This window comes from Phascolarctos cinereus, unplaced genomic scaffold (genome assembly GCF_003287225.1).
Source record: "Phascolarctos cinereus isolate Bilbo 61053 unplaced genomic scaffold, phaCin_HiC Scaffold_726;HRSCAF=1367, whole genome shotgun sequence".
NCBI classification, from domain to species: Eukaryota; Metazoa; Chordata; class Mammalia; order Diprotodontia; family Phascolarctidae; genus Phascolarctos; species Phascolarctos cinereus.
In genome coordinates, this window is record NW_027556098.1 from 79,722,468 (window position 1) to 79,748,165 (window position 25,698).

A 25,698-nucleotide genomic window follows, 5' to 3' on the forward strand; every position below is an offset into this window, starting at 1 on the left:
TGGTGAGATCAGTCAAAATCATTTATTAAATGCATACTACTGTAGCAGGAAGAGATAGGAAAAAAGTCCTTTGCAAATAACTCTAGAAGTAATAAAATAATCTAGTACTCCACCTTCTAAGACACACAAAATAAATGAATACAACTATAGAACACTCTTTATAGAAATAAGACAGACTTAAGTAATCCAGATATTGATTGTTCATGTTTGGGTCATGTTCAGTCATTTTTCAGTCATGTGCTGCTCTTTGTGACCCTATTTGGAGTTTTCTTGGTAAAGAGACTGGTTTGCCATTTTCTTCTCCAGCTCATTTTACAGATGAGGAACTGAGGCAAAAGGAGTTAAGTGACTTGCCCAGGGTCACACATCTAGTAAGTGACTGAGGTCAGATTTGAACCCAGGAAGAGAAGTCTTCCTGACTCCAGGTCCACACTCCACCCGTTGCATCACCTATCTGCCTTATTTGGGTCATATCAACATAATAAAAAATGACAATACTACCTAAATGGATTTCCACATTTATTACCATACTAATATAACCATTAAAGAGTTACTTTATAGAACTAGAAAAATAGCAAAAATTCATTTGGAGGAACAAAAGATCAAGAATCTCAAGGGAAATAATAAAAAAAGCATAAAGAAAAAGAGGGCATAGCAGTACCAATTTTCAAACTTTGCTACTGTCAGCCATTACTGAGTTCATTCTAAGAAAGATAAAATTAGGCTGCACGTGTAGGTTTATTTCTCTCAAAGCTTGTGGAACATGCATATAGAGATATACGTGGGAGTTCATTGTAAAAAAATGAGTAGGATAGATAGACAAATGGAGATTTTATATCTTCAGAATAGTTCCCTCTTATCCCTCCCTGCTTTCCTTGCTCAGGATGCCTGTGTTTCTTCTATCATTAATATGACATATAATATAACATAACATGTGCCCATAGAATACCCATTATTTAAGATAGTATCTGGGTCAAGGCATCCTGTCCTTGGGAGAAGAATGCTCCTGGTCGATTTCATTTGGCCTTGTAGTTGTTGATACAGGAAGGAGCATTTTGAGTTCACTCGGAGAGTAAAGGAAAGCATGTCTTATGCCAGAGCTCTCAAGACATTATGGTAGGTTGAGCTCAGAGTGGGCCAAAACGTCTTTCTCTTGATTGGTCAGTCCAGGTTTTAGGCCTTTCTCAGTTCATGGGGATTCAAAATGGTTTGGGGAGGTGTTCACACTACAAAGCAGTAATCATCAAAACTAAAAATGGAAAAAAGTGATCAGTGGATCATTAGATACACATGGCACAGAAACCCAGGGACTCTACAGCCACTGGGGCTGCGTAGGATTCAGAAACTGCTAGGAGAGCTGGAAAGCAGTCTGACACAAATTAGATTTAGATGAATATCTCAAACCCAATCCCTCAGACTCACTCATGGTTATCCTTAACTCCACACATACACTCATCCCACATTTCCCAACTGTTGTCAAGTCCTGTAGTTTCTCCATAGTATATCTCATTTATGTCTCCTTCTCTTCTCTGACTTAGTAATCACCCTGTTGCAGGTCCTCATTACCTACCTGGACTATTCCAGTTGGGCTCCCTGGCTCAAATCTCTCCCCATTTCAGTCCATCCTCCACTCAACTACTAAAGTACAGGTCTGACCATATCTTCCTCTGACTCAATAAACTCCAATGGCCCCCTCTTCTAGGATCAGATATAAAGTCCTCTGGCTTTTATAGCTCTTCACAACCTGTCCCTTCCTATCTTCTTACACTTCCAATCTTCTTATACTTTCTCCTCTTCATATTTTATACTCTCTAAATGACACTGGCCTTTTTTTTTCTTTTGGGGGGCAATTGGGGTTAAGTGACTTAAGGGTTACACAGCTCATCAGTGTCAAGTGTTTGGTCTGAGGCCGGATTTGAACTCAGGTCCTCCTGACTTCTGGGCCGGTGCTGTATCCACTGCGCCATCTAGCTGCCCTGACACTGGCCTTTTTAGTGTTCCTTATACGTGACCTTCCATCTCCTACTTCAGCGCCTTTTCACTGGTTACACCCTATTCCTCAAATGCTCTCCCTCCTTGTCTCCACCTCTTGGTTTTCCTGGTTTTCTTCAAGTTCCAGCTAAAATCCCATGTCTTACAAGAAGCTCTTCCCAGTCCTCGTTCCCTCTGAGATTACCTTCAGTTTACTATATGTATATCTTGTATGCACATAGTTGTTTGCATATCGTCTGTCCCATTAGACTGTGAGCTCTTTGAGAGTAGGAAATATTTTTTGTCTTTCTTTGTATCCCCAGCACTTACCAGAGTGCCTGGCACAGAGTAAATATTTGATAAATGCTTGTTGACTTGTTGAAATGCAAGCTATCAAAAACCTTATGGAAAAAATTGTTCCTATTCACTAATAAAGAGATACAAATTAAAATAACTTCGAGATTCTGCTTTACACCCGTCGATTGACAAAGATGACAAAAAAAAATGGCAGTTGTTGGTGGGGCAATGGGAAGACGGGCACACTAATGCATTATTGGTGAAGTTGTAAATTGGTCTCATCATTTTGGAAAGCAATGTGGTACTGTGCCCAAAAAGTTATTATACTATGCATACCATTTCACACAATTATCTGTCTACTAGGGCTATACCACTAAGAGATCCAGAAAAAAGGGGAAAAGGACACATGTAAAAAATATTTATAACAGCACTTTTTGTTAAAGCAACAAACTGAAAACAGAATGGTTGCTCATTAGTTGGGGCATAACTAAACAAAATACGGTATATTAATATAGTAGAAAACTTGGTTTTTTTTGTAAGAAATGCCAAATGAGGCATGCTTAGAGAAACCTGGGAGACCTTGTACAAATTAGTGTAATTATTAAGTAGGACCAAGAGAATAATTTATGCAATGACTACAACATTGTAAAGGAAACATGCCAATTAGCAGTCATTTATTAAGCTCTTACTATGTAGGAAGGTAACTTCTTTCTTTCTTTGTTTTTCTTTCTTTCTTTCTTTCTTTTTTTCTTTCTTTCTTTCTAGAAAGAGAAAGTTGAAGGAATAATCAACCTTCTTGGCAGAATTGTGGAGAAAGTCTCTTTGGTGTTTCCTGCTTCCGCTTCTTGTGCCCTCCCAAACCCCTCTCCCTAAAAAAAAAAGCCTTCTGGGTTTAGGTTCTTGGGAGGTACAAGTCAAAGTGTGTTTGGCATATTCATACTATTTCTTAGACATTAAAATTAAGGTGCAGTTTGACATGAATGTCTCCCTGTAGGAAAAGTAGAAGAGTTGAGGCACATGAAAGCTTGCTGGGAAATACAAAATAGAACACTGGACATGGAGTTAGGAAGGATTGGATTATAATCTCACTGCACATATTTACTGATTGGGCTTGTTACATAGACATCTTAGTGACTCTTTTCTTACTTAGAAAATGAAGAGGTTGGACTCACTGACCTCTGAAGGTTCCTTCTAAGTCTGTGATCCTATGAATCTATGAAAGCTTAATGATTAGGGCTAATATTCTCAAAAGATCCCATAGTCCTTCCTAATGAATCTTCTTCACTTAAAATACATAAAATTGGGAGATGTGCTCATTTTGTCTGACTAGAGTAGTTTAATCTTTTGAGCCCATTTTCTCATTTGTAAAATGAGGAGGTCTGACCTCTAAAGTCCTTTCCAGATCTAAATATATGAAAGATGAGCTGGTAATGTAGCAAACATCAGAGATAACTGATGGACCACCCATGTGCTCCATTGCTGTCTGCATAAAGTCAAGACAAGAGGAAGTGAAAACGACAACTAGTACAGTGAGTTTGCTGACTTTCTTATGGCAGACTTATGGGAGCACAAAAGCAAGAGTTACACAGGATGGATAGGCATGAATGAGTTACTATCTGCTTCATTGCAGTTGTTATCTGCATATTGATGCAATTAGCAATAACATTTGTATATTTGAATATCATGTAATAAAAAAAAATCCATCAAATATTTCCTAGTTTAGTTCTCTTTCAGAATGAAAGCTTTGATTGTGAGACTACATGGCCCAATGGAAAGTGTTGCAGATTGGAGTAACTATAGTTATCTGTGTGGCTTTATGAAAATCATTTACCTTCTCTGATCTCATTTACTTTCTCTAAAATCTACATAATATATTAAAGTGTATATATTACATATGCATACATATGCAATGCAGAACATTATTTTGCCATTTAGGTAGTAGGGCCCTTTAAGCCATGGAAAGCAAAAGTTGGTGCTTAATCTTGCCCCAGACCTCTTTCCTCCTAAATCTAATCAATAGTGAAATGTACTCTTGCATAGCTCAGCATAGCCCGCACCTCCAACGCAAATGGATAAGAAAGCTTGCAATATAATTGCTTTAGATAATTATGTTTATACCAGAGACCAGGACACCTGGTCTGGTTTGTGTGATCTCTGACCCATAATAATGGGGTGTTCGGGTGCTTGTGCTTGTACTTGTGCCCCAGTTTCTCCCTAGTCTCAGAATACTGTCTCTAACAACCACTCCCCAGCCCAAGGACACTGTGCCTAGCAGTTATTCATGCATGGGCCTCAGCATGACCCTTATCTCTCTCCCTGGTACAGCTACACAGAGCTGGGCTGCTCAGTCCCCAGCCCTCAGATCATGTCTCTGGAAGCCTCCCAATTCCTCAGTAAGTTCCTGTGTTGTGAGAAAGCTTTCCCTTGTTGCAGAGCATTCTTTCATCAAGACAGAGGGAGAGGGGTGTCCTTGGCCAGCCCAAGGACTCTTCCTCCTGCCAGACTTCAAAGATCCATCCTCCTCCCTGTCTGGTATACTCCCTGTACATAGCCCCCAAAGACACCTGCACCTTTGGATTACCTCATTAGTGTTCCTGGCATTTCTTTCCCATGCTCTTTTCCATATAAACCCCAGCTCGACCCCTGATTGGGGCTGCTTGATTTGGATATGCATACCCCTTGCAACCGCACACTAATAAATCCACATTTTAAATTACGTCTGGGTCTTGCTCGCTGATTTCTCGGTACAACACATATAAATACATACATACATACATTTATGTCTATGTACTAAAAGTGTCTTGAGGAAATTAAAAGCATTTTTAAAATGTAAAAAAAATACAAAATTTATTCTGGCTATAGTTCCTCAGCCCTATAAAATAATATCCTGTTGACTAATGAATTCCACAACACTTTTCATTCACTGTTAGTTTTCTTAATTTTTTTTACAATTTTATTTTGGTTAAATCCAGTTTGTTATCTTATGTTACATAATATTCCCGTTATAAAAATCTATGAACAGTTTGAGAAATAACTCATTCGGACTTAGGAGGGATGAAGTTAAAACCCAGTTTATTATGCAGTTGTAACCTTGGGTGTCCTATGGACTAGGATACATTGTACCAAAGCAGAAGTTCACTATTTATCTTTAATCCTGACTGAAAAGTCCCTCCTCTGTTTCCTCATTGGCTGAGTATTCCAGAGTGTGCAACTTTCCGATACTACACATCTACTCCTTGACATGTTTATCTTCCTTCTTCATACATCCGATGTTCAGAAAATGGCATGTTAGCCCCTCCTGGAGGTGGAGAACCTAATATTTATAAGCCTATTAAGCATGTACACGCCAAGAAAAGAGTAACCTTTGTCCTACTTACTAACTTGTAACAACAAAACAAAATAAGACCAGCTTTATCCCATTTTACTTAGTTACTTTTAGTGGTTGTTTCAATTTTATGGAATCATTTGTTCTACTTAACTAACTTCTATCAGTAAAACAAGATTAGACCTCCTTTATCCTGTTTTACTTAGTTACTTTTCTAGCTGTTTGCTCCAAATTTATGGGAACAAACATTTTTGTTATATCTCACATGTTACATAATATTCATGTGTAAAAAAAACTATATGAGGTTTTATAAAGGAATTGTTAATAATTAACACCTTTGTTTCAGTAGTATTACTATTGTGAGGGCAATAATTTCATATAAGGCAATCACTTTATTTTTATACAATTTTTAGGAGCTAAATATTATATGCTTTTTCTTTTTTCCCCCTCCACTTAATAGTATTTTATTTTTTCCAATTACATGTAAAGATAGTTTTCAGCATTCACTTTTATAAGATTTTGAGTTCCAAATTTTTCCCCCCTCCCCAAGACAGCATGCAATCTGGTCATGTTGAAGTGAAGATTCAGCACAAAAGGGAAAAACCACAAGAAAAAAAGAGAAAATAGTATGCTTTGATCTGTATTCAGACTCCATAGTTCTTTCTCTGGATGTGGATAGCATTTTCCATCATGAGTCTTTCGGAATTATCTTTGATCATTGTATTGCTGAGAAGAGTTAAGTCTATCAAAGTTGATCATGGCACAATGCTGCTGTTACTATGTGCAATGTTCTCCTGGTTCTGCTCATTTCACTTGGCATCATATAAGTCTTTCTAGGTTTTTCTGAAATCCACCTATTCATCATTTCACATGGAACAATAGTATTCCATTACATTCATATACCACAACTTGTTCAGCCATTCCCCAACTGATGGACATCCCCTCAATTTCCAGTTCTTTGCCACCACAGAAACAGCTGCTATAAATATTTTTGCACATGTGGTTCCTTTTCCCTTTTTCATGATCTTTGGGATACAACTTTCTCTACAGCCCTGTGCACATTTTATAGCCCTTTGGGCATAGTTGACAGACTCACATTCTTTTGTTTTGTTTTGCAAGGCAGTGGAGTAAAGTAACTTGCCCAGGGTCACACAGTCTGAGGTCACATTTAAACTCAGGTCTTCTGAATCCAGGGCTAGTGCTCTATCCGCTATGCCGTCTAGCTGCCCCCAGACTTATATTCTTAATGTAATCATTTATTTAGAGAGATACCAAAAGCAATCAAAAGGAAAGAAGAAAGTAATGAGATTTAAAATAGACATTGTGGTATAGAGTTCAGGACGTAGAGGCAGGACACCTGAGTTCTGGTTTTAGTGCTAGTTTAGTGTAATTTCTTGTGTGATATTGAGGAAGTCGTTTAATTTCTAAGTCTCAGTAACCCCATTTGGAAAATGGGCTGCCATTATCCCTATTTTATAAATGAAGAAATTGAGAAACAGTTGTCTTTCTACTTAATCCTATATCACCCATAAATACATAGCTTTAAAAAGCTCCTGTAGGAAGGTAGTGTCAGAACTGAGAATACATGTTTGGGAAATGTTATAATAGAAAAAAAATCATTAGAGCACATTAGTTGCATGTTCTTTTTATTGCTATAAACCAAAATTGTTGCCTTCATCTCTTACAGGGGTTCTTGACATCAATTTCAGGAAGTCTGTAAATTTGAATGAGAAAAAAAATTGCATCTTGATTTACACTAATTTTTGGTTTCCTTTGTAATCCCATGTACTTTATTCTGTACATTTAAAAACATTATTTTGAGGAGGGGTCCAGAGCCTTAAATTGCCACAAGAGGCTGTAAAAACGGTTAAAAACTCCTGATCTCTGAAGACCTGGCCTGTTCTTTAGTAATATCACCTTGGCAGTGGTATGGAGGATGGATTAGAGTGGAGAAAGACTTGACAGGGAGATCAACTAATAATAATAGCTAACATTTATATAGCACTTACTGTTTGACAGACACTGTTCTAAGCACTTTTAAAAGATTATCTCATTTGATCCTCACAACAACCCTGGAGAGGCAAAACTGAGGCAAACAGGTGTTGTGACTTGCCCGAGGTTACACAACTAAAAAGTGTCTAAAGGCCTGATTTAAACGTAGGTCTTCCTGACTCCAGGCCCAGTGTGCTATCCGCTGTGCCACCGAGCTGCCGCCATTGCAGTAATAATCTAGGCAAGAAGCAGAGTAAAGTTTTAAATTTAAAAATTAGTTATTGTTTATTTGACTGGTTAGATAAAGTTTTAGGATTGATTGTCCATTGAAGATTAATCAGAAATGAAGATAAAGCATCTCTGAAATATAAATGGAAAGTTGTAATTATATGTACTAGATATTTATTTAATGGTATTAAGAATATATCTGTTGTTTAAAGGGTACTTACTAATGAATGAAGTTACTGATGAGTTTACCTGTGAGATCAAAAATCATAACATTAAAATGTATAACTCTATTTTTTAGGTAATTCAGTGGTCAGCAGGTTCTGCCAGCCTGAGTCTTCTCTCCTTCAAAGTCTATGCATCTCATAAAAAGGAGAAAAGGGAAAAATGTTCAGTCAGAGTTGATGAGGTAATATACAACTTCCTTATTGAATTTATTTTCTGGTTTAGTACAGTAGGGTATATTTATAAAATAAGTACTAGAAGGCATAATTCATGATCACTTTAGAAGCTGTTTAGTTTAGAAATAGGAGATAGGTATTCTTGCCTTTCTGTCGTAGTAGGTGCTCAACCTGTGCTCAACTACTCATTTGTGGTTTTTGAAATTCATATGTTTTGTTTTTGCTGTCTTTATGAAAACCAAAATGATTTGTTTCCATTAGAAACTGTAGAGAAAAAAAAAACAATAGAATAGATTGTTGGAGAGCTTACACACTTCAAAGTGATTTGTAGTTATATTTTAAGGAGTATGATAGGGAATCAATAAAATACAAATAAAAGGATTACTCTTCACAGGTTCATTCTGATTTGAGATAAGCAGCACAGATTTGCAGTGGATCCAATTGTTACCTTTCTAATGAACATTCAGACTGTAAATGAAAAAGGGTTAATAATAGGTTAAGACAAACATGAATTATTTTTAACTTCCAGTCCTGACATTCGTATTTTAAATTTGCATTTATTAAGTGCCTGCTGTGTGTGTGTATGCTGGTAACTAGATATGCAAAGATCTTGCTGTCAATGAATTCTTTAATTCTTCTTGTCAGTACAATGTATAAACAAATAAAGCATAGAAAAACTTCATTCTTTGTTGTATGTTATTTAAAGCTGATATAAACTTGATTAAACTATTTGATTTTTATGTTTGTGAACTTTGGTGCTATGAGTGCATGTGTCTTATATTTTCCTTACTTGATAGTGTTTGACCAAAAATTTTAAAAGCATTAAATAAATGCTTTCTTTTTAAAATTTTGAACACATTTACATGGAGATTTTTTTAAAGTTATAACCAACCCATACAGTATCAGCTTGTTATGCATATTCTATGAATTTAGCTTTTGAACCTTTTACACTCATACAAATTAATTGTTTCCAACAATTTGGTCTTCAAATAGCCTTCTCTCAGAAATGCTTCAAGCTTTTGTCATCTTAATACATATTAACTTACAAAACAGTCCAAGAAATGAGTCCCAGAGGTACACTTTAGTATACAATGAAGAACTACATAAACAGTAGTTGTGTTTTATAAAAAGAATTCTGGTAGAAGACATTCTAGCTTGTTTTTTCCATCCTTTAAAATTGCTACTTGTATAATTTTGAGGCTTAACATATCTTTGTTATTGAAGCAATGTGGGAGAATGGAAATCAGAGGTCCTGGGTTCAAATCTTGTCTCTAAGGCATAATACCCACAGCAAAAAAGGATTAAATCCTGCTGGGCATTAGCTTCATTTTATGTATAAACTATCCTTTTTCATATAAATAACTCTTAATCTATAATCTAATACATATCTAAAATATGAGCAGGGGAATCAGCTTTACCCCCTTCTTGTGCATAGCATAAATCATACAAAATAGACATGTTTTGGAGGAAGCAGAGGGAGGAGAACTTCTTTTAATTTTACAAAGTTAATTGTGTCATACACATAAATGTAACATGGATGAAATACATTTTTTTCTAACAATTTATCAAGAATGCAAATTGAACGTGTAGCTAAAATGTAATAAAGAAAAAAGAGAGAAAATTCTCTGTTTTAATTTGGAAACTGAGTGTACCTAAATTATATTTTTTTTGGTTAGCAACTCATTTATTTAAATCTAACATGCTTGCTGTTTATCACACATTTAACAAACAGCAGCAACTGTGTGCAAGATATTGTGCTAGATACAGGAGAGGGGATATGTTGAGTTTAAATAAGACATAGTTCCTACCCCTCATATAGCTTACTACCCAGGAGGGAGATAAGATATAACATAAGATGAATATAATATTCAGTGATAACTGTAAATACATTGGACTATTACAAAGTCTCAAGTAGGCCTGAAGGGAATTGTATGAGAGTGACAGTCACAGAGGAGGTAGTATTTGAATTGCACTTTAAAGAGTGTGTAAGACTTTAACAGCTAAAGTAAGGAGGAAGATATTCTTGTCACAATGTGTGTTTCTCCTCAAAAGCAGTTTTATAATTCCACTTGGTGGATACATAGTCTGCTTTGCAATTGTACCTATTCCAAAAATAGTTCATTCAGTTATCAAGATTTATCACATTATGCTAAATGAAGTATTAGAGTCTCCTAAATATTGTTTAAATCTATCAGATCATTATGTGAGTTAACAAAACATCACTTTATTAAATTAAATGACTTAAAAGTTGAAAAAATAAAACAGCTGAAACCTCCCTTTGACTCAGTTAGCCAACATGAAACATTCTATATAAGCTATCCAGATAATTTTGACATTTTAAAAGTTCTAGATTAAATCGTGTTTAAATTGTCTAATTTATGTCTACTCTAGAAAGGAAAAAAAAGAAAGCATAGGAAACCCATTAGAAGTTGTTTAAAGACATAAAATAGCTTTTCAAAAATATGATTTTATGTCTCTTGTTTAGCTTTCTTGCTATGAAATTTAACCCTCTTTCACCTAAATTTTGGCATGTATTATATAATTTAGTACAGTCTCTTTTCTTTGTACTTAACTCTTCTTTTCCGTATACTTCCTTCAGTTTCCTTATCTAAAATGAGGAGGGCTGGGCAAAAATTATCTCTTAAGATTTTTTCTATCTCATAATCTGTGGTACTATGATTCTGTAGTTGATCCATTAAGGTAAATTTGAATTTTTCACAGATATTCTTTGTCTATAATTTTTACCCTACTGCATGCCTTCTCTGTTCCCATCTGTCTCCCTCTTCCTTCCTTTTTTTGATCCAGAGCTCTGCCAATGCAGATCACCAGCTGTTCCTTAATTTGTAGTATTAGAGTCTTCCCTAGAGTACCAAGAGGGTTAAATGATTTGCCCAGGATTACCTAGCTAGTATATAACCTAATCAGTACTTGAACCTAGAACTTCCTGACATCAGAGCTGTTGGCCCTTTATCCACTATGTCATCTCCTTCTCAGTGATGTGTCCTAAAGATATCATACTGAAAGTTTGTGCAATAAAAAATTGCCAACATTTTATTCACTTCTAAAATAAAGTATTTTGAAGATAATGCCTCTGAAGAATGAGGAAAAGAAAAAAAATAACGTTTGTCACTGTAAGCCTTTACTATGCAATTATTTGTTGAACGTTATAGTCTCCATTTGAGTGATTTTCACCTTGTAAGCCTGCCTACAGAAATAAATTGTCCCTGTTAACATTTATCTAGGAACTTGGTAAATCTAGGGTTGGGTACAGAAAAGAAATTGATCTATTCATTTCTGCAAGAAGTCTGAAATTAGTCAGCAGCACACATTGAATGCCTCTTATGTTTAGAGAATTATGTTAAGCAGATTGTGCTGCTGATTGAGGTAATGTGTTTTTATGTGCAATTCTGTAGTTAGCCTGTCCTTTAATATGTAATGGAAACTTGCCCACCCCCAAATTATCCCTTAGTTCTGTATCATGTTTCTTCTAACTTCAGATATTTGTCCTCACTAAATTATTTAAGTCCTCTCTTCCTTTTTAAAAATATCCCATTTTATAAATAACATATATGAAAATTAACTTGAAAGTGGCAAAACAAGCTTTCACAAAGTGTTCACAGGAACTGGTGCCTGAATGGTTGAGCAGACAAGATAGAGAGAACCACCTGTAGTTGATGACCAGTGGTCCAAATGATCACTTTTCTCCAGAATTTTAGAAGTCCTCTTTTTAAAATAGGCTTTACTGTAAAATATTGATTGTCTTTATCAAGCAGTGGCTAGTCCATCTAAAAAAATTTTTATGAAAGTTTATAGCATTATACCTCAATATTGAGAAGAATTATAAATAAAGTAAAAGATATGACTACTGCATTTATAGAACTTGCTATCAAGGGGAATATACAATTAACACAAATATATAAACACATATGACAAAACATAATGTACTGGAGATAAGTAATAATAGCTATAATATTGGAAAGCCTTTCTTAGTCCCAGTAAAAATGGAAGTTTTCCTATTAAGACTACAGTCTTTAAAAAAAAAAGGAACCAAAAAGCCCTCTTCAAGATACAGTATTAAATGTTATCAACTTAAATATAAGAATTTTTTAGGAAAGATATGAGTTTTTAAAAAATCCTTCATTTTAAACTTGAAGGCTAGCTCCAAAAAGGTAGCTTTTAAAATTTTTTATTAATTTATTTTGATTTATCAACAATCACTTCCATATGCTTTTGAGTTGAAAATTTTTCTCCCCCTTCAAAAAGGTAGTTTTATGCTCTAGATTATCAATGTCATTTAATCTGCACTGATTTATACTTGTTAAAAACAGTGTGAGTGAAGATTCTGGGAAGATGGCAGAATAAGGCAGGAAATTACCTGGCTCTCCCAAATCCCCCCACAAATAATTTAAAGTAATGCTTCAAAGTGAAATAATTAAAGTAATTAAAAGTCAGATAGAAGCAGCTGTCCACCTAAGATAACTTGGGAAAGACCTGACCTCCCAGGGTAGTGATCTGGCCTGATTGAAGTGCAGATAACCTCTGGCAGATACCATAGAATTAACAAACAGCAAGCCCTGGGCACAGCTGTGTGGGCAGCAGCCTCAGCTTCAGGAGCTTTCACCCCATAGACAGTATAGGGGGTCTGTCACCTGATAGGGGAAGATTGAAGGGCCCTCTACTGGTTAGTGCTAGACACAGGACCCAGGTTTGCTGACCTGATACAGTTCTAGGCTGTGGCTGTACAGAACAAGTACATGCTGGTGAATGCAGTTGCAGTGGGGCTGGGACCCTGCTGGCTGTGGTCACTTTCAGGAGAATGGAGTCCAGAAACCAGAATTGGTTCCAGGGCAGAGGGGTGAGTTGAACCTTGCAGCCCTATCAGGGAGTAAGAACGTTTAAGGTGACAGCTGTTGCTGGGGGCCCTGGTCAAGGCTGAGGGGCAGAGAGGAGTACCTGAGGTCAGGCCCCCAGATAGAGCTCAGAAAACAACAGCACAAAAAATGTGAAACCTGAGACCTCAAGCCTCTAGTTCCCTACACATGGGAACTACAGTCTGAGTTTAACTGAAAGTTAACAGCCCAGAAGTAGGTCTTTTAAGAAATGAGTAAATAAAAGAGAAAGAACCCAACCATAGAGAGCTGCTATGGTGATAGAATAGATCTGGGTTCAAACTCAGAAGAAGATAGTGAAGTCAAAACAGCTACTTGTAAAGCTTAAAAAAAAATGTAAAATGGCCACAAGCCCAAAAAGTTCTTAGAAATTAAAAAGGACTTTAAAAAATCAAATGAGAGATTGAAAAAAAAATAAGAGTAATGGAAGAAAATTATGAAAAGAAAGTTAACCAGTTGGAAAAAGAGGTCCAAAAACCTACTGAAGAAATAACTCCTTAAAAATTAGAATTGGGCACATGGAAGCTAATGACTTCATAAGACACCAAGAAATAATAAAACTAAATCAGAAGGATGAAAAAATAGGAGAGAATGTGAAACATCTCGTTAGGAAAACAGTTGACCTGGAAATGAGATCAGGGAAAGACAATATAAAAATTGTTGGACTACCTGAAAGTTAATGATTGAAAAAAGAGTCTAGACACTATACTTCAAGAAATTATTAAGGAAAAACTCTTCTGAAATTTTAGAACCATAAGGTAAAATAGAAATTTTAAAAATCCACTGATCACCGCCTGAAAGAGATGCCAAGATGAAAACTCACAGGAACGTTATAGCTAAGCAACAGTTTAAATACAATGGAGCTACAGTCTGGATAAGATAAGATTTAGTAGCTTCTGCATTAAAAGACTGGAGGATGTGAAATATAATATTCCAAAGAGCAAAGGAGCTGAGTTTATAACCAAGAATAACTTAGCTATGGCAAAAAAAAAAAAACCCTGGAAATTGAGGGGATGCCTGTCAATTAGGGAATAGCTAAACAAGTTGTCGTACATGATTGTTATGGCATACTAATGTACTATAAGAAATTATGAGCAGGATGGTTTCAGAAAAACATGGGAAGATATATATGAACTGATAAAAAGTTCTCTTGTTTCTGCTCATTTCACTCTTCATTATTTCATGCAGGTCTTTCTAAAATCAACAAGCTCATCATTTCATATAGCACAGTAGTATTCCATCATAATCCTGTAGCAAAGAATGTTGTACATAGTAATAGCAATATTCTTCTAAGAAAAGTCATTTTTAGTATCATGAATACACAAATCAACTACAAAGAACCTGTGAAGGAAGATGCTAGCCATATCCAGAGAAAGAGTCGATCAATAGATGTATGTATAGTATGGTTTTACATATACATACATATTTGTATCTAATGGTAGCCTTCTCTAGGGCAGGATGGGCAGGGAAGGAGAAAAAAAAAGTGCATAGCAGAGGGAAAAAACTTTAGAAGGAAACACAGAAAAGCAAAGTAGCTTTGAAAACAATGTGTAGTAGTTACCACATAATTTTTCAAAAAAAGTAAACAGTGTGAAATGGAAATTCATGGTTTTATATTGAATCTTCTTTTTATGTTGTGCTCTGTACTTAAAAAAGTTCTTTTTTTCTTTATATATTTAATTTCAAAATGAATAAAACATTTTTAAAAATTTAAATAAAAAAAGTATAACTTACCCAGGACAGTTGAGTGTAATCCTGCAATGAGGGAAAGTGGATATTTAATGAAGTAAAGAACTTTCAGGTATTTATGAGGAAAAGACCAGAACTGAATGGAAAATTTGACCTACAATAATCAGGAGAAACATAAGAAGGTAAACACGAAACACCAATTATAAGGGATTTAATAAGGTCAAAATGTTTATTTCTTATATGGGAAAACATTATCTGTAACTTTTTAAATTTTATTTTTAATTTATGGAATAAAACAAGCATTTCCATAACAGTACAATAAAAAAAAAGAGATTGTACATGAAACTGCAGATCTACTGTGCACAACTTGCTATTCCTTTCAAATATGTAACAAAATTATCATGTAATATTTTTTTCTTCCCTCCCTTCTCCACCCTAGAGATGGCTACCATTAGACATAAATAAGAGTATGTGTGTGTGTGTGTGTGTGTGTGTGTGTGTGTGTACACACACACACACACACATATAATTATTCTATAGATACTTCTATTTATCAGTTCTTTCTCTGGATGCAGATTGTGTCTTTCTTCATATGTCCTTTATAGTGAATTTGGGTATTTGTAATAGACAAAATAACTTTTAGCTCAAAGTTGTTCTTAAAACAATATTGCTGTTACTATATACAGTATTCTCTTGGTTCTGCTCATTTCACTCTACATTATTTTATGCAGATCTTTGCATGTTTTTCTAAAATCAACAAGCTCATCATTTCTTGTAATCCAGTAGTATTCCATCACAATCATATACCATGACTTGTTCAGCCATTCCCCACTTGATAGGCATCCTTGCAAATTCCATTTCTTTGCCACCACAAAGAGAGATGCTATAAATATCATAAAACATAAAGGTTCTTTTCCTTTTTCCCTAATCATCTGTGGAAATAGACCAAGCAGTTTAAAAGAGCATATATAGCTAGAAGGCTTGGAGTTGAGTTGAGTATGATGGGATGATCCTAAAGAATAAAATTAGGGAGAGAGGTGTGAATGGAAGAACTGTTATAGTGCAGGGCTAGTAGTGCTGGAACTGTATTCTAATCAATACTAGGTTTAAGGTGAAATAACATACATTTGGAAGTGTATAAAAGTCTTCTTAACTTACAGAGAAATAGGAGGGTAAAGGAATAGGATAAGGGAGAGATTCACAGAAGGATGTGCAGATCAAGAAATAGGAGGGTAAGGGAAAAAACTTGACAAGATCTTTTATAAGAAGTCATCAAATATTTAAATACTGTGGGCATCAACATAAAGGTGAGGAGCAATGTTGAAAAATATTATTTAGGTTTAAAAAACAAAAAGGGTCAGAAGCTCGAGGAATACTTAGAAGCCTCTTTGCTCTGTATCATGAACAGAAGAGAGAGGATAATGGACTTGTCAAACACTACTGGTTATTCAAGTATAATTAATTTAAAAATCTACTTTTTGGGTATAATCAGATCATCAGTTTATTATAGTAAAGGCCAAAAATCAAAACCAAATTAGAAGAAAGAAAAAGATGAAAAGATAATTCATACAGTTGAAACAGCTTTAACCTAAACTAATCAAACAAGCCATTGATTTTTGAAGAAAAAAAATGGGTAGTGGAAAAAGGCAGAGTGTGACTTCATTATTGCTCTTTCCTGCAAAAGTTTAATGAGAATAAAGCAGCTGCTGCAGCAAGAAGGCTAAGTGAGCCTAGAAATCTTGGGCAGCAAGCATTTGGTCTCTTTGCCAAGCACAGAGACATGACAACGAAAAGCAACTCCAATTTAGAACACAAACTCATTTTGTAAAACAGTAGAGAAGAAAACAGGAGAAGAATGGAATTGTAGAAGCACTGTAAGAAGCCAAAAGACTATGGAGACGAAAATAAACCTGCAGAAACTTGGCAGGAGACCAAACTAAGGGATATCACCCCAAGACAGATGTCAGAGATGAAATTGGCAAGACAGACATAAAATAGAACAAATTGGTGAATATTTCTGTAATCCGCTTTAATCATCAGTGACTTTTTAAACTACCACATTTGGAGTCTTAGTCCTCAACATGCTCCTCAACAGCAACAGTTGATAGGATAGGGACCAAAACTGTGATTTTATTCAGGGAACTTCTGGAGAAGAAATTACCTCTACGCATGCAGATTAGCACCTTCTCTGCAATTCATAGTTTTAGACAATTGCCTGGAAAATGAGAGGTTAAATGACTTACTTGACCAAGGTCATAAAACCAAAGGCAGAACTCAAATTTGGCTTCCAGTTCAACTCTTTATCCACTATGCTATGTGCCAGACTGCTTCTCTTTACTTGGTTTATTCCATCTCCTCAGCTTTATTTTTTTCAATGTAACATAAAGAAGTTTTGCTTCTTTGTTTAGCACAAACTGAGGAAGTCTAACCTGGAGTCAGCAGTCTTGCAGGGGATCTCAAGTGATCAATTTACAATATGTTTCAGGAAAGAGAAGAGATCAAAAGAACTGGAGAAATCACAAATTCTGTTATTATCCTAAAAAAAGGTAATTGAAAGGACATCAGCAGCCATTTTCTCATCTTTATGAAAATAATTATCCTATAAGGAGATATCTTTGATGGAAATATGATAATTAATATTCCATTGCTGACCACATCTTTATAGTCACACAGCTGACTGAAAGATGTAGTGAATACAAGATATAAATGTCTTTATTATCTGTTGATACAAAAATACATTTGACTAAATAGAGCAGGATGCAGCCTTAAATTCTTTTGCCCAACTGGGAGTTTTTCATGTTTATGTGTAGACCATATAAGATTCCTTGATAGATGCAGAGAGATTAACTGTTAGATGACTTTATGATTATTAATAATAAGCTATAGATTAAACAGTGATATACTTGCCAAAGGTTCACCACCATTGAGGAGAATGTCTTACATAAGGTCCAAATGGATAGATTCCTAGTAAATGATGAAGTCCTCCACATGTTCGTGATTACAGCTGATATTGTGCTGATTACATCTTGAATATTCTAGAGCCTCTTCAATGAGATCCATAATTACTGAAAAGCAAGGAGCCTATTAATCTGTACAATAAATGAAAATAAATAGAAATATCTGTTGTCTAGATTGTGGCAGTTAGATGGCAAGTCCATTGAAATAATACATCAATACATACATCAGAGACAGTCAATTCATATGGACAATGAAATGGGCCCAGAGTTGAATAGGAGAAGAGCAGTTTTCACCTTTAGTGATCCAAAGCAGCTCTCTAATACAAAAATCAGGTCCTTTTTAATTTAAAAAAAAATCCCTCTCCCAAAATGGTTCAATTTGTTCTTCCCATAATGTTATTTGGTTATAAATCTTTTGAACACCACTGTCTCCAAGGGACTAGAGTAGTGGGTGACACAGAGGTCATTGGAGAGGTCCAATAAAAAGGCAAAAATAGGCTATAACATTTCCAACAAGGACCTACATTCAAGAAGCGAAATTAAAGATTATCCTAAAGGAAATGTATTCCTGGAAAGGGAGGTCAGCCAGTCAAAGGTAACCATAAAATATAAAAGAATCTAGCACTTTAGGGAGCACCTATGGATGAGAGTTGCACAGTTTAAAAAGATTCCAGTTGATTGAGTAGACACTGATTAGATCATAGATCTATGTTGATCTGCTTACTCCTGGCACATAGCAGGGACTCCATATTTGTTTACTTGAATTTTTAACAAATTAGCACTTCTATTGTTTTAAGATTTTTTCAATTAAAAAAAATAACAAGTAAAAACACAATTTTTCCTCTTTTTGAAGACCTTAAGAGTAAGTAGTTTTGCCAGTTTTGTTAAAACTTAAGTTTTCTCTGGAATCCTTCCTAGGATTCAGATTTCTACTGAAGCACTTTCTGTGTGAAGGATATGTTTTTAATGAGTTGTGAAATGAAGAATCAGAAATGGGAATCTAGTCTAGAATGTCTCTTTGGATATGTTCAACCATTAGTTTACTTTGGCAGAAGAAATAAGTCTGTAAGTCAAATTCCTCAGGGTCTGAAGGAGCTAATGAATGTCTGTCTTTTTAGACAAGTATATACTAAAACTGGACTTAGAGAGCTGACCCTCTGCCAGAGCCCTCAAGTACATACTCTTGAGTACATTTCAGATTTTTAGTTAGGTGTTAGACCCCTTTCTTAGCTACTCTTGTTTTTCTTATGCCTCCCCCAAATCTGATCTATCCAGATAAGATGTGGTGGGAAAGCAGCCCCAAATAATGAAATGTTATACTTGGCCTCCAAGGAGACTTAGAAACTTCTACAAAATACACTCTAGTTTTCTTTCAGGGTTAGTTTCCCTTCTCCCCCACATTACCTAAGGAAGATATTTGATTGAGATTTTCATGGGTAGCCTCATTTTTCATAATGAAAATTAATATTGATTTTCAAAAATGTCTCCACTTACTCTTAATTATTGCAGAGTGCTATAGAGATGTAGTTATTTACAGGTTAATTTAAAAAAACCAGGTTAGTTTGAGCTAAACATTAATATTAACTCATTTGTGTAGATTTACAAAAGCACTGTGCTGACTGTAACCCTAAGAGGTAGGTATAGTGCAAGTGTATATTATTCCCAATTAACAGATATAGAAATTAAGTCCCAGAAAGATTATGATTTGACCAGAGTCCCACAGTGCAAGTGACAGTGTTGTGATTTGAAATGAAGTCACTTGACTCCAGATCCAGCACTCTTTTCACTATTGAATTAAGTGGCTCAGACGATGAGGGCTCTGTAGGAAGGAAGTAGTCTGCAAAGAAAAGCAATGGTGAGATAATATTTTGTTGGATTTTTAAGTGAAAGTTTATATGCTTCATGGCTAGAGATAAGTCTGTAACTTTGATAGAGAATTTATGATGTAATTGTAGAAATTTGTAATAGAGTTGTCTTATAACTTTATCGTGTTGTTTTTTTTTATACTTAGCTTTCGCTCTACTCAATTCCAACCTTTGAGTCCAAATATGTGGAGGAACCAAGAAGCGCCCTGGAGGAAGGCATTTCACAACTTAGAAAGTATGCTGTACCATATACATATTGGTTTCAGGTATAGCACTTTTCCAAATGAATTGAAGTAGATAATGGTTCAAATAAATTTTTTAAATTCCATTTTATTTTCAGCTCTGAATTCTCTTTCTCCCACTTCCATATCTCCTACATTGAGGAAAGAAAGAATAACAAAATCTGTTGCTATATGACTAGTCAAACAAAATCAATTTCTGAATTAGCCATTTCCAAATATATGCCTCCATTTACACTGTGAGTCCATCACCTCTCTCCTGGAGGTGGATGGCATCTTTTTCATCATGATACCTTTGGAATTGTGGTTAGTTACTGAGTTAGTGAGTCAGAGTTTCTAAGTCTTTCAAAGTTGTTTGGCTTTGCAGTTTTGTTACTGTATAAATTGTTTCCCTGCTTCTGCTCATTTTACATCAGTTCATCCAATTCTTCCAGGCTTTTCTGAAACAACCCCCTTAACTATTTCTTAGAGCATAATAGTATTCCATCACATTCATATACCATTAGTTGTTTAGCCATTCCCCACTTATTGAGCCACTCCCTCAGTTTTTGGTTCTTTGCCACCATGAAAAGAGCTACTATAAATATTTTTGTACATATAGATCCTTTGTCCTCTTTCTTTAATTTCTTTGGGGTATAGGCCTAGACATAATATCACTTGGCCAAAAAGGGTATGACAGTTTAGTAGACTTAGTAGAAAGGTTGGATTTATTCATAGCATCATCAACAGTTCATTAAAAAAATCTATTTTTCCACAGCCTCTCCAATGCTGTCATTTTCCTTTTTTCTTTCTTTCCTTTTTTTTTGTCAACAACCCATTTGATAGGTGTGAAGTGATACCTTGGGATTGTTTTAGTTTGCATTCCTCCAATTATTAGTAATTTAGAAAAAAGAATGTATATGCCTATTGATGGCTTTCACATCTTCCCCTAAAGACTGCCTATTCGTAGTCTTTGAGCATTTATCAATTAGAGGATGGCTCTTATTCTCATAAATGTCTTACTTCCTATATATATATATATCTTGGAAGTTAGGTCTTTACCAGAGAGTATTGCTGCAGAGATTTGTTTTCAGTTTCCTGCTTCTTCTAATTTTGGCTGCATTAGTTTTGCTTTTGCAAAAAAAATTTTAATTTTGTATAATCAAAATTGTTTATTTTAACTCTCGTGAATCTCTCTATCTCTTGTTTGGTCCTGAATTATTCTTCTGCCCATAGATCTGACAAGTAATTTCTTATATGCTCTTCTAATTTGTTGATGTCACCCTTTATATCTAAATCAGGTACCTATTTGGAATTTATTCAAGTAAATTGTTAGTATCACAAGCGCTTTCTAGACAAATTTTGCTTAGTGTTTTTGGAAAATACACTAAACAGTTGCCTAATGGTGAGAACCCAAATGCTTGATACATATGAACGATTTGTTATTGTAGTCATTGAATAGATTTTTCTCTTACCGTTAGCAAGGAATCATCTGGGCTAGTGTTTGGGAGATTTATTTTTGTCTCCTGGCAGTGGGGCCACTACCATGATTTGGGGAGGTTAATTCTCTTCTCATGAAGAAGCGACTCTTGCTCAGGTTAGGAAGCTGTGTAGTGGGACTTAGCTCACTGTTGAGGCTGCAGGTTATTTCTGGACAGGAAGCAACCACAACAGGTAGGCAGTGGGTGTATTCTTCCAGCTAAGCCAATTCTTATCACCTTGGTAGAAGGGAATCCTGCTATGCCTGTCTTATTCAGTTTTATGTTTGTTTATTTTTTTGATTTTGTAATCAGTGCTTTCTGTTGTTTTTCATTACAAATGTACGATGTGGTTTAGATGTATTATTGACTAAATAGACTTTTGTGGGCTAGCCCAATTACTTAATCACCATTTGTACATTATATTTGTGGAATGATGTGTTCCAGCTTCCAAACAACTAACTCATAAATGAGTTTTTGGAACATAGCTTATCTGTAAGTTAGGAACTGCCTGAATTTTAATTTCTGAATTTGTTTCTAGTGTTAGGCTTGAATACACTACAAAAAACAAAGTCAAGACTAATGTTCACTGGTCTTGGTCACTAGGGAGTGAAAAAAATGATATGTCCTCTCTGCTCCCTAGTTTCATCAGTTTTTCAGGGGTTATCCTGACTTGGAAAACATCTATATTTTTAAGTGGGGATACATATGTATTTAAAAATTTGCATCTAACAGATTATTGAACCTTTATATTTGAGAGGAAAGTCCTTCACATGGTAGGGAAAGCACCATATGTTGCGTTGTCTGAGTTGATCTGGTATTGAGATCATTCTGAGGTTTGTTTGTTTTTTTTAAAGTTCAAAGCATGATTTGCCCAAGCTTGTCGCTTAAGTAGTTACCACAAGTGATGTGTAGCCTGCAGTGTGTGTTGCATAAAAGTCAAGTCCAATTTGGGAAAGAGTTTTTTAATTTTAAAGGTCTCCTAATATGCTGTGATATATATGATGCAGAAAATGCAAGGATAGCAACATCAGAGTCAGGAGGTAGGACCATGTTCCTCAACATTACTTGGGAAATTGGTCCTTAAGGATCTGTTATTATACTTTACTATATACACTTATCTATATATACTTATCCAAACACACACACACACACACACACACACACACACACACACACACACACAAATGATGCTCCCAGCCTCTCCTTCCAAATATGTGAAAAGCAAGTGTCACCTCATTCCACTACCTTTTAAATTTTACCTCAGGACAAAGATGGTAGAAGGTAAAAACAAACATTTAGACATGTTGTGGGACCTGTGAATTGGTCCAACTAGAATTGAACTATGAATTGGTCCACCATTCTGTAAAACAATTTGGAATTACATAGAATTTGGAATCATGTAAAAAAAAAGTCAACTTACATATCCTTTGACTCAGATTTGCTACTTTTAGGTATATACCTCAGAGAGATCAGTGACCGAAACAAGGGTTCAATAATAAATAGAAATTTAATAGAAGCATTTTTATAGTAGCAAAGAACTAGGAAGAAAATAGGTATTCTTCATTTGGGAGAATGGCTTATTATAACATATGAATATTATGGGATATTCATGACAAGAAATGAAAATATGAATAATTTAGAAAAATTTAGAAAGACATTTGAATTGATGCAGAATTAAGGAAGTTGAAGCAGAGCAATTTACAGGGTGATCACAGTGATATGTAAGAAGCCATTAAACTGTGACTAATTCAGTGTCCCATTATGACTTCAGGCCACAGTCAGCTGAAGCTGATGGTGAAGTGTGTGTCCTTCAGAAAAGTACTTAACTGTAGTCATGAAATGAGGCGTAAGTTTTCAGAAATAGGCAGTGTAGTGTGTGGTTTGACTAGTTATTTATTACAAGGAGGAGTTCCTTATAGGCAAGGGGGTAGCCATTGGATAGTGACAGTGATGGGAAAGAAGAAAGGAAGGATGGATCAGTAAAAACTTTTTAAAAAAAATTGTCATAGGACAGTTCTTTTTTTTTCTCTTTTTTTCTTTTTTTTTGTTGTATGAAAAAGTCATAGCATTTTATTATAGCATTGTGCTATTGAAATACCAAAAGTACTTTGTATTTATGAATAATTATTCCTAAAAGTATTTTAAATTTTACAAACATCAGGGGGTACAAATTGTCACCTTTCTAAAAGCAGAAGTACAGTTTAGAGCATTTAGATTTGACTTTAGTACTCTCTCAGTGTGACATAAAATAATACTCTTAAATAGCAAATACACAATGTGGAAATAGGAGAATGAGCGAAAGCTAAGACATGGATTGTTCATAAGCGTACACATTATGACATTTTAAGATAAAAAATCAGAATCTGCAAATGAGTAAGAATCCTTTCAATATAAATATAAATTGACCATCTGCCCATGCTATGTACACCTATCTCTTCTATTAAATTATAGGCTTCATCATTTTGATTTCAGTAAACATATGAATACCTGGTATATGCAAGGCATTATGGTAAATTAAAAAAATAAAACATACATATACACAAACAACAGAAAGATGTATAAAACAAGGGAATAAGAAAGAGGGCTGGCTGTAGATTCAGAGGAACTGGGTTCAAATTTTGCCTCTGATACTCATTATTGCCTTGGATAAGTCATTTATTCTTCCTCATTTTCCTCACCTATAAAATGAAGGTGTTGGCCTAGGTAGCCTATCTGAGGTCCCTTCCAGTTCAGTATCTATGATCCTGCAGGAACTTATATTTTAATGGGGGAAGGAGTGAGGGAGACATATAAAGTCAATATAAGGTTATTTTAGCATAGTAGGCAGTCAGCCTATGCAAAAGCTTGGAGATAGGAGATGGTAATGTAGTCATGTGTTGTAGAGTCAAAAGCTTGGAAACCTTTATGGCTGGACTATAAAATATGTATAGGGATGTAATGTGGAAGAAAATTAGAATGATGGGAAGGGGTCAGGTGGTGAAGAACCTTAAATGTTTAACTTAGAAGTTTATATTTGAACATAAAGATAATAGGAAGTTTATTGAGTAGAATGTCATAGGAGTGCACTTGAGCAAAATTACATTGGTTGCTTTGTGGTGGATGCATTAGAGTGGTGAGAAATGAGGCAGAAGAACAATTAGGAGGTTATTGCAATAATCTAGATGAGAGGTGTTCTTAAAAATACCTTCTCATGAGCTCATTGCTTTGTATTTGGTAGTCCATCAATAATATCTCATCATAAAAAGTAGGCTGACTTAATTTAATTTGGAATAGCTCTGTTTTTTTTTTCAAACTGGGACAGAACAATTTTTTCCTTTAAAGATAGAACTGCTCATTTGTAGATAGTCATTTTTACAAAAGTGAGCTGCAACATACATGCCTTTTTATGCATACCCCTTTCATAAAAGAAACTGACTTGATCAGATGGCTCAGTGGTTACCACTTATCTTGTAGCATTAAGTTGGTTTTGATTATCAAAAAAAATCTTAATTTGTTAGGCTGCAACTTTTCTTAATTTTATGTAGAACACTGAGAGGATTTTGCAGTTGAAAGCAATTGGTTGGCTTGTTTTTTGTTTTTTTGCTTTTTTATTTCCAATGACAACACTAGAGCCTTGTTTTAAAAAATTTGAGCAAAAAACAAACTGCAGAATGTGAGTATTTCATCCTGTTTAGATGCATATTTTTCTCTTACTTTAGTAGCAATGCTATTTGGTCATAGTCTTTTTTTTCCTTATTCAGGTTGCTTACGACAAAACTAAGCCCACAATAGATGCTGCCATTCAACAAGGAACAGGTGAGTTGATTTATAATTAATGACTCTGGTAACCACTAGAACTTATATAGAACACTTTTACATTATATTTAATTGTTATAGCCCACAGGTATATCATTTTTTATTCAGCTGACTAGCTGGAGAGGTGGTGTAATTGGGTGGCCAAGTCACTTAATGTTCTCTGTGCTTCAGTTTCCTCATTGTAGGATGAGAGGGTTCCATGTCTAGAGAGACCCTTCCAGCTCTGATTCAGATAGGATTAAACAAACCTGTTCTGTGGAAGGCACTTCTGTTCTTCAGTTACCCAGGCTTGACTCTTTACTCATTTATCCCCAATATGAAATCAGATGCCCAACCTTGTCAGTTTTACATACACAGTATGTCTTGCCTGTCCCTTTTTTCTTTCCACTTACAGGGCCAATCCCTCAGTTCAAGCCCTCATTGGCTCTCGCCTGGATTATTGCAATAGCTTCATGATTGGTCCCTTTGCCTTAAGTCTCTCCCTGTCATTATTCAGAGTTGCCAGAGTGACATTCTTAAACCATGTCATTCCCCATCTTACAAACAGTTGCATACAAATTCTTTTCTTTGGCATTTGAAACCCATCACAGTGT

The 25,698-nt window shown here is 35.2% G+C and overlaps 1 protein-coding gene across 1 annotated transcript in view; it reads left to right on the forward strand.

The window, feature by feature from the left end:
- Positions 1-25,698, forward strand: part of APOO (apolipoprotein O) — a 79,740-nt gene that overhangs the window by 28,290 nt on the left and 25,752 nt on the right. The window contains exons 2-4 of the mRNA XM_020989885.2: positions 8,112-8,219; positions 19,758-19,877; positions 25,051-25,105. Coding sequence (XP_020845544.1) covers positions 8,112-8,219; positions 19,758-19,877; positions 25,051-25,105 — 283 coding nt within the window. The remainder of the gene's footprint in view (positions 1-8,111; positions 8,220-19,757; positions 19,878-25,050; positions 25,106-25,698) is intronic.